The 14855-nt window shown below is 37.3% G+C and overlaps 1 protein-coding gene across 6 annotated transcripts in view; it reads right to left on the bottom strand.

The window, feature by feature from the left end:
- Positions 1-14855, bottom strand: part of CDK14 (cyclin dependent kinase 14) — a 324092-nt gene that overhangs the window by 59065 nt on the left and 250172 nt on the right. For 5 of the 6 annotated variants that reach the window (XM_065830693.2, XM_071805144.1, XM_065830695.2 and 2 more), the window contains 2 exons: positions 11721-11860; positions 7443-7589 (listed from right to left, as the gene is read on the bottom strand). In XM_065830693.2, the coding sequence (XP_065686765.1) occupies positions 7474-7589; positions 11721-11860 (256 nt within the window). In that variant the 3' untranslated portion in view covers positions 7443-7473. The remainder of the gene's footprint in view (positions 1-7442; positions 7590-11720; positions 11861-14855) is intronic. The other variant, XM_065830694.2, reaches the window with a different exon arrangement.

Below are 14855 nucleotides of genomic sequence, written 5' to 3' on the forward strand. Positions count from 1 at the left end.
TAGTTTCTTTGTTTCATGGAGAATCAGGCAATGTAAACTACAGGCTCAAAATAGCAACACAAAGCTTGCTCTCCACGGAAACAATTCTGGTATATGGCATTACTAAAATTTATCTTTTGTTTATGATTTGGCTGAAAGTAACATGTTAATTCTGAAAGCTGCAAATGAAGCCCGAGAGGCGATGCCTCTCATTAGCTTTGCCGTCTCTCTGGGTTACGGGCCGAGTGTCAGCACTGGAAGCCTCCGCTTTGTCTGGAAGCCTCAGTTTCTCCCCTTCAGTGGTTCCACTTTTCCTCTTAGACAAAGCCTAACTGAGGAGTCACATGAGGAAATAATCCTAAAGGAAAGGTGACTGTCCATGGGAGAGTACGGGGAGTTTAGACCCGCTTTGCCTCCCCCACACTCATTGTCATTTATACATTGTCCTCTCCACATTCAAATGTCATCCCAGACTATCAGCCCACTGCAACTTAAATGGCCTTTTATGCCTAGACACTTCTTAAATCATCAAGGGACCACAAAGACCATCTAGTGGGAATTGCTTGCTCTCCCAATATTAATAATACAATATAGTGCACTTATGGCACAGAGGATTCCACCTTCTGTCTCCTAAATTTGAGAACTGCAAAGACAGATAAACAGCCCTGCAACTGAGCACGTGCATTCATGCAAATACCATCTTCCCTACAGCTTAAGTAACTTAAATTAAAAGCCTCTGCACTAAAAATTATTTTTAAATGAATCTTCACAGTGCTGAAGGCAAGTTACAATGCATTAGACATGAATTGAAAATAGGCTTCAGCCTATGCAATGGTACAAGAAAATATTTTGTCCCTTGACAAAAGTTCATCCGCAGTAGTAGTAATGCTTCCTTTTTCTTTTGCTAGCTCTGCAGCAGATTTGGCCACGAAACATTGCAACTTAAAAAAAAAAAAAATCCTGTAAGTATGTAGTCACTAATTTCACACACAATAACATGGAATATATAATTGCAAGGAAGACATCAATTTCTCCTAGCCATGCAATACTTGTCCTACCAAGTACAGTAGGTAACAATAAATGCAAAGTCCTATTTCTGTCCTGCTTCCTTTCTTTTCCTCTTCTGCCTTCATCCCTAAAGAAACTCCCAAACTATCTCCTCCTAGACTCCTGTCCATCACTGCAGAAATTCTGTTCATGCTCACTTATTTCCAGGCATAGTTGCTGTCCTGGTCTTTTGGTCTACAGATGGGACAAGCTCTCGGCTTAGCGGGACCACGAGGAGAGTTTCACTGATTCACCTTCCACACCTCTGTGCATTAGGTTACCGACTCCGAATAAGGAATTCTATGATAAAAGGCATGAGACCACATATTCCACTTCTTATAACAAGTGCAATTAAGCGAGGGTGCATTTCACATGACAACAGACAAGGCGAGCTATGGTAGTACTGACACAGGAACATCACTGAACACATTTTCAAGTTTGATCAGCTGGTGGGTCCCTTTCACTGTGGCACACTGGGGGACATGATGGACTTCTCTAGGGATGGTTTCTCCATCCTCAGTCATTGCGTGTCACTTCAGGGAGACATGGGATTTATATGAAGATAGCCTTGCACTGGCCAGCTATCCCCTCGGTCCATTTCAGCCTCTGCACAGTTTACTGAATAGAGGGGGCCTTTCTTTATAGCTGAATAGAGGGCAAAATTCAGTCCATAACTCATTTTAGACTAGTAGAAGCAATATAATAAATTCCTAGATATCAAGAGGAGAATGTAGACCAATGCCTGGAGCTTTTCCCTTGTGTGTTAAATTTAGGGCATATTCTATCAATGTGGTGATCTTATTCCTTGATATTAAGTCAAGCACAGCTGGAACAGTCTCATAAAACCATTATGTTGTTAACATAGGAAAATAATGGCACTAAAAGTGTTATAGAGCCAAAAAATACCTTGAATCCTGCAGTTTTCTTTCACATTTTACAAAACTGATGTTACAATTTCAGCTGTGTTTAGTACAGTCATTACTGGACTCAAACCCAAATTGCTTTCAGCTGCCCACCACAACTGCATCTTATTAGCCTTTTCATGAAAGCCAATTTATGCAAATCCAGTATTAGTTAAATAATTAAACTGACCCTCAGCACTCATGTATAGACATTGTCTGGCACTAAAAGATGCAAGAGAAATTTAAACCTCTCATCTTCAGTGCTTAGGCCTCCATCTTTTCAACTGCAGCAGCACAATGACTGTTTGTACACATCTATTTGAATCCGTCTATTAAAAAAAAGAAATACATTTAAAAAATTAAACTGTTAACTGGTGTGCTTTCATAACACTGCTTTTCTCTCCCAAGCCAGGTTTACACAGAAATTCGATATCTCACACCTATGAAGCACTACTGGCTACTTTTAGCTTTTGATTATATCAACAATGACAAAATCTGGCTGACACACAGTAAGTCAGTCCAGAATTTCTCTTTTATCAGGCCTTTTTCCACTATAATTACTACAGTTTTATCCCCTGAAGCTGGAAATATGAAGAGTTAGAAGCACAATATATAGTTCTTCATGGTGATTCAGCAATGCTGGGATACCCAGGACAGAGAAATGCAGGGGAGCTGTGAATGAGAACGACTTTTCATTGCTGACTGCTGGAAACATACACTGCTGGACTACAGCTTCCCTGCAGCTTGACTAGGGCAAAGCAGGCAAAAATTATGTTCCCACACAGCAGTGCAGAAGAGGCACTTTGACACAATTTGTAAATGCAAAACTGAGGATGACAAAAAAAAATAAAAAATGAAGCTGTTTGGATGGGGATGCAACAACAGTCATGTCTCTGGTTAGGAAAGAGGAAAAGGTAATTTTACATAACAACTCTGTGCTGCTGAACATCCCTGGTCAGAAGCAACCGAATCAGTAACTAGCACTTTTTTGCCATTATAGTGGTAACGGTCACCTCTTCAACTCTATTCTGTTTTACACAGCTGAGCTGACCCTAATGATGCTATCGTCCCTTTGACTGACAGTTGCTGGCTTAAATGGACACAGAAGAAAGAATTCAGCATCCTGAGAGTGAAATTCAGGATTGCTCAGATGTATGTGCGTGTGGTGAAGCAATACAAATAAAGACCACTTTTTGTTTTGCTCCAGTGAATTGTCAAAGAGATTTAGAAAGCCAGGCGATCTCATTATGGTAATACAGGTTAAATACTTTAAAAGCATATGGTGTTACCATCCTGAATGAAGCTGTCCCTGCCGGCTCCGGGAAGCAGACAATAGGCCAGAAACACATCTCCTGTCTCTGGTCCACCAATGGGAACCAGAGATTATAGATCACCACAAGAAAACATTGTGTGCTATCTGGTATCAGGTAATGCCTTGTCTTTTCAATTAAAATTTGACTCATCCTTCTCTAGAGAGGAACAAGCTCCAGCCATATATTCCCCCGGCCAATGGAAAACACAGCTCTAGAGTTTCTTCTATTTTAGTCTCCATAAAACAATAGAGATGGGTATGCAACATATCTCAACAATACATGTAGAGATGGGGAATGCTTCCACAGAGATGCTTCTGGCCCATGGGGAAGAAAAAAGTACCCGTGAAAACCATCAGGCACAAAATAAAAATGTTTTGTTTATCGCAGAGCTTTAAGGATGCTTGGCTATAACCAAGAGATTTCTTTTCTTTCTCCCCCAAAGGTCGCATGTAATTCACTGCTGACAGATTCTTCTGTGTAAAACGGAGCTCATTACCACGTATTTGCTAATTTTCTCCAGTAAGGAGAAGTCTCAGGATTGACCTTGGTAACTCCAAATGTCAGCTCTTTCCCCATGGGCACTGAAGTAACGTGTTGTGTCTCTCTCTTGGAGCCCATGACAATGACACAGTGTAGTCCACAAAGACCCTATTAGTAGTCCGTGTCTGACAAGGATTATCTAGGTTTTCAGAAACATGTCCTAGGTTACTGCTATTTCAGGGAGTTTTGGGGATTTCTAGGCAGCTATGCTGCAGACAGGCAGCTGAAGCACAACCAGGTTTCAAAGACAGTAGACATCCTCAGGGATGCACCAGTTTCTTCAGCTGTTCCTCACAACTATTTCTGAGAGCAGGAGATAAGCTCTAACAAATCATGATGGAGCCATTTACAAAGTTACTGCCTTTAGCTTCTCTCCTTCAACAATCTGTCAGAAATTGCTGCTTCCAAAGTTGGCAGACGATGATACTTGCCTGTGGCTCAGCTACTCCTGGGCAAAGCCCAGTGCTTTTTCTTTCCAAATCCTAAAGAGAGGTGGATTTAAACCAGTGGGCGCACTATTAGGGCAGTGACTTCTGGGAAGTGTGTGGAGGGAACAGCAGGAGGCGATAATTTCTTCAACTATCACAGCAAGATTTGGCACAGTTTATTTATTGGCACTTTATATTTTACTTCATATTCCAGCCCTGAAGAAAAGGAAATTAGAAACGCTTGGAAGGAAAGACCAGGCACAAGACATAAGACTAGAATTTCCTTCAACACCATCTGGAGGTGGCTGAAGATGTTTCCTTGTTCAGGTTTTTTGTGTGTGTCTTCTAATAAATTCCTTTACAATGTATACATGTATAAAAATATATAGAATATATTTAAAAAACAGAACCATTCCCCTCCACAAATATGTCAGGGATTTAGAGAGCAACTATCTACAAATATTTATCTTTCACAGCTTCCTGGTGAATACTGAAATACTTCAAAATTCCATCCCTTCTTAACTTCCTTACCACCTCTATATATGCACAAAGTCAATTCAAGATGATGGGTAAAACACATACGTACCCGCCTTGTTCAGAAGACAAGCTATAAGTGTTTGTTTGCCTCTGTTTTTTTTTTTTTCCCCATAATCTGATCTATTTCCTTGCAATATTGGCACCTTTTAATTTTCCTTTATCCCCACTATCTGTGATGTTATCTGAACATGCTTGTTGATATTTTAACAGCTTGTACTGTTTGCTTCCATCCCTCTAACTCTATATGTCTCACTTACCTGTTAACTTCATGGCCCTGGAGACTTACTGTAATTTTTCTTCTGCCTTTTCATGAATCTTCTTGCTTCACTGAGCCTTGTGAATGGAGACTTTAACTGAATATCTCATAATAAATACTGCTTTCTTAATGCTGCCACCCTGCTTATTGCAACTCCAGTCTTCTGCTAGAATAACTGACTCATCTCCTAACTCTTCCATTTTACTAATTGAACATCCTACTTGCCAGTCACTGCTCTACTGTGTAAAATCACAGCCACCTGGTGTTCAGATTAAGCCTTCACCAGACCTCCTTTTCACATTATCATAAGTGCAGTCTTTTCTTTCCAACTCCTTTCACCCTCCACACTGACTTTTGCTTCCCCTTGCTTGGTGGTCTCATATCTTTAAAGGTTTCCACCCATCCTAACAATTCCTCACCCACATCCAGGTTTTGTGTCCACATTTCTTCTGCCTCCCCTGCTACTCCAGTTTCATCTCAGTGCTCTACAAGTAAGAGGACTTTTGTTTGGTACTATTACTCTTCCAGTATTATCTGCTGCTCCCTATATTATATTACAAGTAAAATACTACAACCGGGAGCTGATCTTTTATTGCATTGTAAGCACCCAACACAACAAAATCCCAAGCTGGATAGAAAATTGTAATCAATAATGTATACATGTCACAACTTAATATTTGTTATGTGCCTCCAGTTCTTACACAATGAAAGGTGCTATTCTGTATTAAAGCTGTTGCTGAGTAGCCACAACAGTACTCCGATGTATGTCAAGGGTACACATGGCTCTGCTCTCTGCTTGCATATAGAATTTTAAGAAGTCATCTGTATCTGCTTAGATAGATATTCAGTAAGAATGATCAAAAGGTTCTCTTTTGTGCTACTTTGCGTGTTTGTTTGCAGATACAAACTTTCTACTGCATATTGTATAAATGAAAAATTACATTTGTTTGGAAGCAACAGAAAGGAGATTCTGTACGTGAGAAATGAGATTCTGTACATAAGCTTCCGCACAAAAGGTCTTTAGCACAGATGGGTATATTCTAAATTTACTTTAGATGGATGATATGTCACGTTAGAACAGACAAGGTTGAAGAGATGTCTGCAGGGACACAGCCCCAGGAAAAAGCAGGGATTAGCTTGTCAATAAAGATGTAAACAGACTGCTCTGAGGCAGCCTCATTTCTGACATTAGAAAATCTTAAATGGTTTGTTGGCAAAAAGCATGTGGAAAATTGGGGCAGGCTGTCAAAACCTAAATCAATTCATTTCTGTTTTTCAGTAGTTGCTGCCTGTCACGCAAAGAACCTCCGTAACATCACAAACATTGAACATGAACATACAACAGTAAAACTGAATATAATTCGTTAGGGAAAGTTATATCTGATACTGTAAAGATACACTTCATGAGAATATCAACTATTTTTGAGACTACCTTTGAACAGGTACATGAGCAGCACATGCATTTCTCTCAGCTCCTAGAACTTCCATAAAAAGTTGGTATAATGGACTCAACATGAAAAAGCCATCGTGACTTTAAAAAAAAACAGGTAGGCCTAAGTTTTTCAATGAAATGAATCTGCACTTCAGGTATTTTGTGAAACACTGAGTTTGAAACTATTTAGAGAAGCATAATAGGCAAAACAGCTCTATCAGGGAATACTGCTAATCTGAAAGAGTCTGTCAAGCGGTAAATCCCACTGAACAACTCTGGTGTGGTGCATACAGGCAGAAGAGAGTTAATGCTGTGATATATCAGTGGGGATGGAGTAGATGACCTTTGAAGGTCCCTTCCACCCCCCAACCATTCTATGATTTTATGGTATAATAACCACCATTCCCTTACTTCAAATTAGCAAGTAGCTTCTCTACTCACCTGCCCTTCTCAGGTTCTGTTATAATGTTAGAATATCTGAAGTCATATTACACACTATTTCACTGCTGAATAACTAGGGTTAAAAAGACAGGGTATTGAATGAAAACCATCCAAGAACAAAAACAGATCTGGTAAATCCAGTGATATAGATCAAATTAATTAACACGACAATACCTCTGTCTTTATCAAGAACATGCTTCTGCTATTGAGGTTACCAAACCTACTAAAAGAATCATTTTTAGTCCTTGCCCCAAAGTTTAACAACAGGACTGGCAAGAGATATTTTATCTCACCAGATCTTACCAGGGGAAAAAAAATCAGTCCACATTAAAGGCAATCTAGTGTTTAATCTGCTGGCACCAACTTCTGCAATATTTTCAACCTGTCAGTGACACTGATCCTGCCTACAAGGCCAGAAACTTGACCACCTATACTGCAAAAACAGATTATCTGCTTGAACATAAGCAATTAAAGAAACATGTAGCTGAATTTTATATTTTGTTTCTCTGAAGAGATCTGAAGTAAACAGTATTTTCAAAGATACACCTTCCAATAATTATGTCTTACCTGCATTACCTGTTGTGAACATGGGTACTCTTCAATGTTTGCTGTTTGATACACCTTTGCCATAACTATTGTTTTTTCCAAAGACCCTCATGCTTTCTCCAGTCTCTGGCTGTAATCTTACATTCGGAACAGTAAAAATAGAAGACACTGCAAAAAGAGAGTGTCAGTTTAGAAACTTCCACTATTTCCACAAAAGTAGCAATTTAAAAATAACTAGTTAGCATTCATGGCAAACACAACACTGAGTACATACATACAGCTTTTACATATACCACCTCTTTATGCAAGTAAGCACTGTAAAAATTCCAAATGGAAAGAACCTGCATTCATTATGATGGAAGACGTACAATGCAAACGTTCTCAGTTGCATCTATCTGAAGAGAAAACTATTTCCAAGGTGTGTGTATGTGTGTTTGCTTGTCCTTACACTGCTATATAGTTCATATTTTCAGTTTTAAAATTTCCTTTCTGGGGCATTTAGAAATAAGTAAGAAAGTGAAGAAATGCAGCAAGGTTTTTCAGTGACATCACATATTACATCTCCAAAATCCTGGTGCTAGTTGAACTGAGATATCTTGTTTTACTTCATTTTATTAACTATTAAATTAACTAGGCTTGATAAAAATACATGAACAACTCAAAAAGTTTTTACATAAAGCAACCCCCTTTTGCATGAGCTACAAAAACTGTGAAGATTTCCACGTAACACTAGGCAACTAATTATTAGTAAACATGATGATAATAATCACAGGGATCAAACTGAAAATAGTTAAGGACTCACACATTGATGATACAAAAATAATTTTTACTTAGGATGCCTGGTGGGGAAAAATCACTGGCTTCTAATACCTTTTGAAAACAAATGTCCATATAAAAATATTCTTGGAGAGCTGTCACTGCATGATTGCATGAGGAAATGGTAATAAACTGTTTAAAGAATTGATGAGGGCTGGAACAGTTTTCCTAGTTTTCACAATAACAACTAGAACAGATGTTAAGATTTTGGAGTTACTCTTTTATTTGTAAAAGTGAATTCATTTAAAAGACCCAGCTATTGTTTTATGCACAAGATCTTCCCACTGTATTTTTTGACATCTCAACTTGCATTTGATATTCCACTGTCCTGGATAATATACATTATGAGCAGCATATATTCTATGCAAATTAATCAACATGAGCTCTCAAATATCAAAGCAGAAAAGGAGAAGGAATTATTTGTGGGGTTTTTTGTTCGTTTGTTTTCTTTGTGTGTGTGTGTGTTTGTGTGTGTTTTGCCAATAGAAAATAACAAGTACACATATTTAGTAACAACAGTTAATCTGACAATTACTGCCCAGGTCCGAGATGAATGAAGGCTGTGTTTCTTCATCAACTGTATTGTATTCCCAGAGAATATTTTTTTTAGCAGACTTGCACAACTCTTACCTTTGTAATGTAATATTTTTTAAAAATGAAAGTGCCTAGATGGTAGACAGAGCTCATCTGGAAACTGAATTTCTAATTCAGTTGAAATGATGCCTTGACTGGAAAGCAAACTGAATCAAAAATCAAAATTTTGCTTCTCATGTAAACTCATTTTGCACATATTTTTAGAATAAAACACAAGATCAAAATGTTGTCCTGTAAAATATTACATGGAATATACATACATAGTACTAAAGTCAGAACAAGAAGATAAAGTGAAACACTTCTTTTTGACTTTTGCAAAGACAGAGACAGCATACTTCTGTGAAATACTGTCATTTCAAAGAAACAATATTTTCTGATGGAAAAATAATTTTACTTTCTATTTTTCCCCTCTCTCTCTTTCTTCACACCTGGGAGTCTTTTCCTGGCTTTTAATGCTAAATCCTGAAACATAGTCCATGATAAATACATCAGAGATTTGTAAAGTCACATTACTGTCTTGATTAGGAGGCAGCAGATTTTGTCTGTACATATAGTCCTGTTGTGCATAAAGTCTCGATGTATTTATACCTACATTTAATTAACTATCAATAGCAAGTCCTTCCCAAAGCAAAATATTAGCTCAGAAACCCAGAATCACAAAAATTGGTAATTTGGTTACACAGTAAACATTTTCCCAGCTCTCCAAAGTATATGACTTCTTTGTTTTCTAAATATGTTTACAAGTATATCCAAATCATACTAAATAGAAACGATTGTAGTATTTGATACTGGGATTGTCCTTTCTTGCATCTGGATTTATGCTTCATAATGATTATCTACTAGACACAGAAATAGTCTTTCTGTAACTCAAAATTTTACTGGAGGCATTTAGAAGAACCTTGCTTTAAAATATAATGATTTTTCATCTTTATTCTCCCCCCTTCAAAAGGTTTCACTGCTCCTGATGTTTAACGTTATGCAAAGACGTGTTTCTGCCAATGAATATCGCCTTATGGTTATGCTTCTGCAAATAACCTGCTGTGAGCTGATAAAAGGATTAATGCAGCCAAAATTCTTAATCTGTGAAATTACAAATTAAATTCTCATATTAAAAATACCACCCTGAGGTATTTTTTGTGGTTTTAATTCCCCTCTGGTGTTCTGCATACATTGTGCTTGTTAATGACTAGGACAAGACTGTCTCTGTTGGCAGCCTGCTGCAGAGTGATAATGTGTAGGCATTTACTTCACTGATAGAACTGGATTTAGCCACTGACTGATAAACTAAGTGGCAAGTGGGTAATAAGTCCATATTAACAGAAAAGTACTACTGCAGAATTCAGAATTCAAAATCCTGGCTAGACTAAATCACACAGTTAGAAGGATTGAGATGTCACCACTGCAGAGTGATTTTTGTTTTCCATTTAGTGGAAAAAAGGATAAATGAACTGGCATTCTTGATGTTTCATTAGTCTTGAAGAAATGAATCTCTTTGCATCAGTTCCAGCAAAGGCAGACTTTCAGCAGCAGCCATAATTTATTCCACATCTTCTGCGTTTTCAGCTTTTAAAGTACTACAGTCACCAAACTGACTGGTGGATTAGCAAGGCAGAAGAAAATGGGGCTCTTCTTGCAGAGTAAGGACGCATTCTACAGCAGAGCCAGTGATGGACAAAAATTAATGGTGCTAGTTTGATTTTAACATTCATATTCTGCAAAAGGGAGAGTGTTCTTCAGAGAAGAATTGGGAGTAGGATACTTGGGCAGCCAGGCCATAGAACCAGCTCAAAATGTGACTACAATGGCTGGCAAGGTTGGAAAAGATGATAAGAAGTTTTCATAATGACACTGATGTAAACAGAATCTATTGTGGATTTATATTCAGAGAGGGAACTCAGTTTAACAAGCAGACTTTAAAATCAGCCAAAGTTAAACACACACGTGCCATGGTTCCATCTCTGAACTTTTTGCCTCGGAGTACTGGATTTAGGTCTTTTGCTAGCGGATGTATGTTTGAAAGCAGAAAATAATGTACATTGTTCTAATGCAAGCATGCTTCTCTTTATCACACTGAATTCAAGCAAAATGCTGATTGTTATTCCCCTGTGTAACCTATTTCTAATAACAGAACCACCACTGAATCAAAAATATAATGCATGATAATATTTTTCCCCAGAACAAATAGTAGTGTGCTTTCAACAATGGAAAATGGTATGGACAGGTATGATACAAATTATTCACAGTTATTAAAAAGATAATTGACAGCACGCATGATGATAGGAACAATTTTTCCAAGTCAAGTGGAATGTATTTTGTTTAATGAAAGAAATAAAAAGATGTATGCAAATACTGAAAGCGTTCTTAGTTAATCGTATCATCTGCCATCCTCTTCTTGAACAGTCTAATTCAGCAAATTAACTGATTGTCTACTTTGTGTTTCTCAGACATCTGAATGCCGAGTCGTTTCTTAAAGGTTACTGTTATAACAGATAGAGATTCTGTGAATCATACGGCTGGATTTTTATCCTGTATTCTGCAGCTAGTTAAGAAGTGCTGCACGTTAAAAAGTGAAAAGTACTAAATATGTAAATTATATTTTTCCTTTTGCTTTATGACAATTCAGATAATTCTCTTGGCTGCACACACAATCAAACACAAAGATAGCTGGCTGCAGACTGCAGAGCAGAGATAGCAGAAGAAAAAAAAAGTCATTTTTTTTCCTATGTCAAACTAACTATGTAATTTCAAGTCACACAATTGCATTCACATATTTTGTGTGTGGCTGTCTACGTCCATGAAGCCATCTGCATGTGAGGGTTAGCATACACATATGCATCTGTATGAACTAGTGTCTTTGTTCTTAATCGATTTGGAGGTGGTCATACTCACTATCAGTTAATTCCCATAGCCGTGGGGGCAGATCACTGAAATACTCATGGCTCAGGGCTGCCTGTGCTGACAATCTGTTCTTTGGGAAACACTGGAGTAGTTTGGAAGCTAGATCTTCTGCGTGATTCACACAGCTCAGCCTGAAACACAAACAAGAACGTTTTTCTGAAAAATAATCTCATTATTCTGTTTACTAATTCCATCTGCAATCAGCACAGTTTAAACACTGAGTCTTGCTCAACAGGATAAAGACAGTTTGTTTGGGAGCACTACCAGAAAAGGTATTCCTCAGGTTAGGGTATCAAAGAATTACTAGCGGATTGACAGCTCAAAATTCATACAAATTTTACAAATACAGAGCATACAGATACACCACTTCACATAACTCCCACCTAGTACACTGAAGGATCATGAACAACAGCATCTTGAAAACAACTGTTTCGATTCTTCCAGTTATGTTTTATTGGAGCATACTGACAGACTGAAAATGTACAGCGCTGGAATAAACGGTTATTACTGTCTAAACCCATGAAATCCAAGCTTAAAATAACAGCAGTATTCATACAACTTTGCAAAGTATCAAATTTTAAGATCCAATGACTCTTAACATGTGACATATGCATCATGTTTCAGAAATGCATTTTTCTTTCGGGAAGCACTGACTTCTTATTTTTTCGTATCTTTACATAGCAGGGGGTTGACTCTTCATTAGGTGTTAATGAAATGCAAACGTTAAAGTGAATTATCTTTTCTATGCTACCGAGGGAATTCTGAGAAAATTCATTGTTTTACTGCGATCTATATGCTTGGGAATAATATAAGAAAATATAGACTAAAAATAACAGATTTGGAGGGTAGAGAGTAAAGCAGTAATCAGCAAGATGGCGGCTTGGCTCTAGTAACCTACAGCTGCCTCCTAAACTTCCAAAGCCAGCAAACTTTAGTAATACGTAGACAGAAAAGAGGTGTTGGATGTTGTTGACATTGTGTTGCTATTAGTAGCAGGTAACTTCAGAAGTTCAACCATGTCTTTGCTCAGTAAAGATCTCATATCAGGTAAAATGCCAAAGAGTACAAAAGGTCTCCCATTTTTCAATGCACTGGTTTCCTGAAACAGATACAGTAGACCACAGTCCAAAATACTGCAGTATTTGAAAAACATGGTGTTATTTGCTAAAATCAATAATCCTAGAGAATGTTTCATGCAAATGCTTATTTTTGTTCAGCTTAAGCTGACTTTCTAGGAAACCATTCAAGGACAATTCATTAAACAGGGTTACTCTTCTATTTTCATGTACTCAATGCTGGGCTGACATGGTATAATTTATAAGGATCACTGTATGCACAGGTGAAAACTATCTCTACAAAAAAGAACAGATAACACTGAAAACACTAAATGAAAAATAATGTTGATATTACAGTGAGAACTTTAAGTCACAAATGTCATAGACACAACTTTTTGTCCATGGTCAGATTACACTCAGTGTGAAGAAAAAAAAAATAAAATTAAAAGTCAAAGCCATCTCTGCTAAATTATGTGCTGGCACATGTATGATATGCTGATACTTGTAACGATTCAAAAAAATATGCCACTGGCTGTCTTTTTAATTTCTAGCAACTGTACACTAGATAGGATTTTTTTTCAATACTGTGCCTATCTGATCTCTTCTTGAGAACTGGCAGGATATTTGTTCAGAAATGATGAATTCTGGGATGAAGTGCCCAGAATCGCTGACCACTTTAGGATATGATTTCTCAACAGCTATAATTTCACAGAATTCCCAGCATCAGGATTTGGAATTGCCATTCCAGGTTAAACAGATGCTGAACTCCACTGTTTCTGATGGGCACCCTTTTTTCTATTTTCATTTTCAGTTCATGACAAAATAAAGGCATCTTGAATGTAACAATCTTTGCCTATAAATTAGATTAACTCCAAACTCCTTAAGCAATCAGATTGTAGAAAATCTTTCATTAAACTTTTGTGAAAATTACAGAAAAGTTCATTACAAATATCAGGAGAAAAGGCTATTCTTAACAAACTATTTTTTCAGAGGTCCTGGCAAATAATTTCACCAATGTACTTTTTTTTCCTCAGAGAGGTAGCTGCATTCTTTTTAGGAGCCATAGTAAAGTTGCTCTGTCTTGAATGAAAGCTACTGTTAAGTCAGAAAAATGAGGTTACTTAAATGAGTAGTTGAAGATTACCCTGCAATATAAGAGCTGTACCATTCCTTAGCTAATCCATTGGTGTAGTGAAGGTGGTAACTAAGTGATGCAAAGAATAGGAAAAGAACATTCAAATGGTGATGAATTCTGAATTGCATATGAAATTATGGATGATGACACCCTAGTTCCTCGGTGTTCTTGAACACAGTTGTGCTGACATTTAGACTGTATTAATGGTCACCCACACACCTGGCACACTGCTAAGATTTTTTTTAGAAGAAAATCTGATTAACGAACATAAATTGAAAATATTTTAGATAATGACAGTTTAGGAAGCCAAAGTTATCCTCCCAGTTTAAAAACAGAAAAGATACTAGTTTATGGAGATCAATCAAGAAGCCAAAGGTAAATATCAAATAATCAGCAGATTATACATTAATACAATATAAACCAAACTAAAATATCTAGGGCTGCAACATAACCACATCAACTACTGAAATAACTATGAATAAATCAGTCAAAAATAGAACTGTTTTTGTAATTAGCAAATAGAAAAAAACAGACCAAATTCACTGCACAGCCTGCAAAAATAGTTTAATCTGCTATAATTATTACATTTACCTGCCCTGATAATACTCTGAGTAGTGCTGGCAGGGGGGGATGTTAATTGTTCATACAGTGCTTTGAAGATTCCAGTTGCTACATTATTAACATTATGTTCCCAAGTATTTATAGATTATAAACTCAGAAGGGACCATAATGATCCAGTCTCACCTCCTGTGCAACAGAGGCCAAAGAAGATCATCCAAGTAACTCATGGATCAAGTTATCACTTTTAGCTAGGTTCAGCTGCATCTTTAAATTTCTGCATCAAAGTTCTGGTCTTGTTTACAGAGCTTTGCTCAGCAATGAAAAGATTATTCTCTAAAACCCATGTCTTCCATGAAGGTCACTACTGGCAATCAG

This window comes from Patagioenas fasciata, chromosome 2 (genome assembly GCF_037038585.1).
Source record: "Patagioenas fasciata isolate bPatFas1 chromosome 2, bPatFas1.hap1, whole genome shotgun sequence".
Lineage (NCBI taxonomy): Eukaryota > Metazoa > Chordata > Aves > Columbiformes > Columbidae > Patagioenas > Patagioenas fasciata.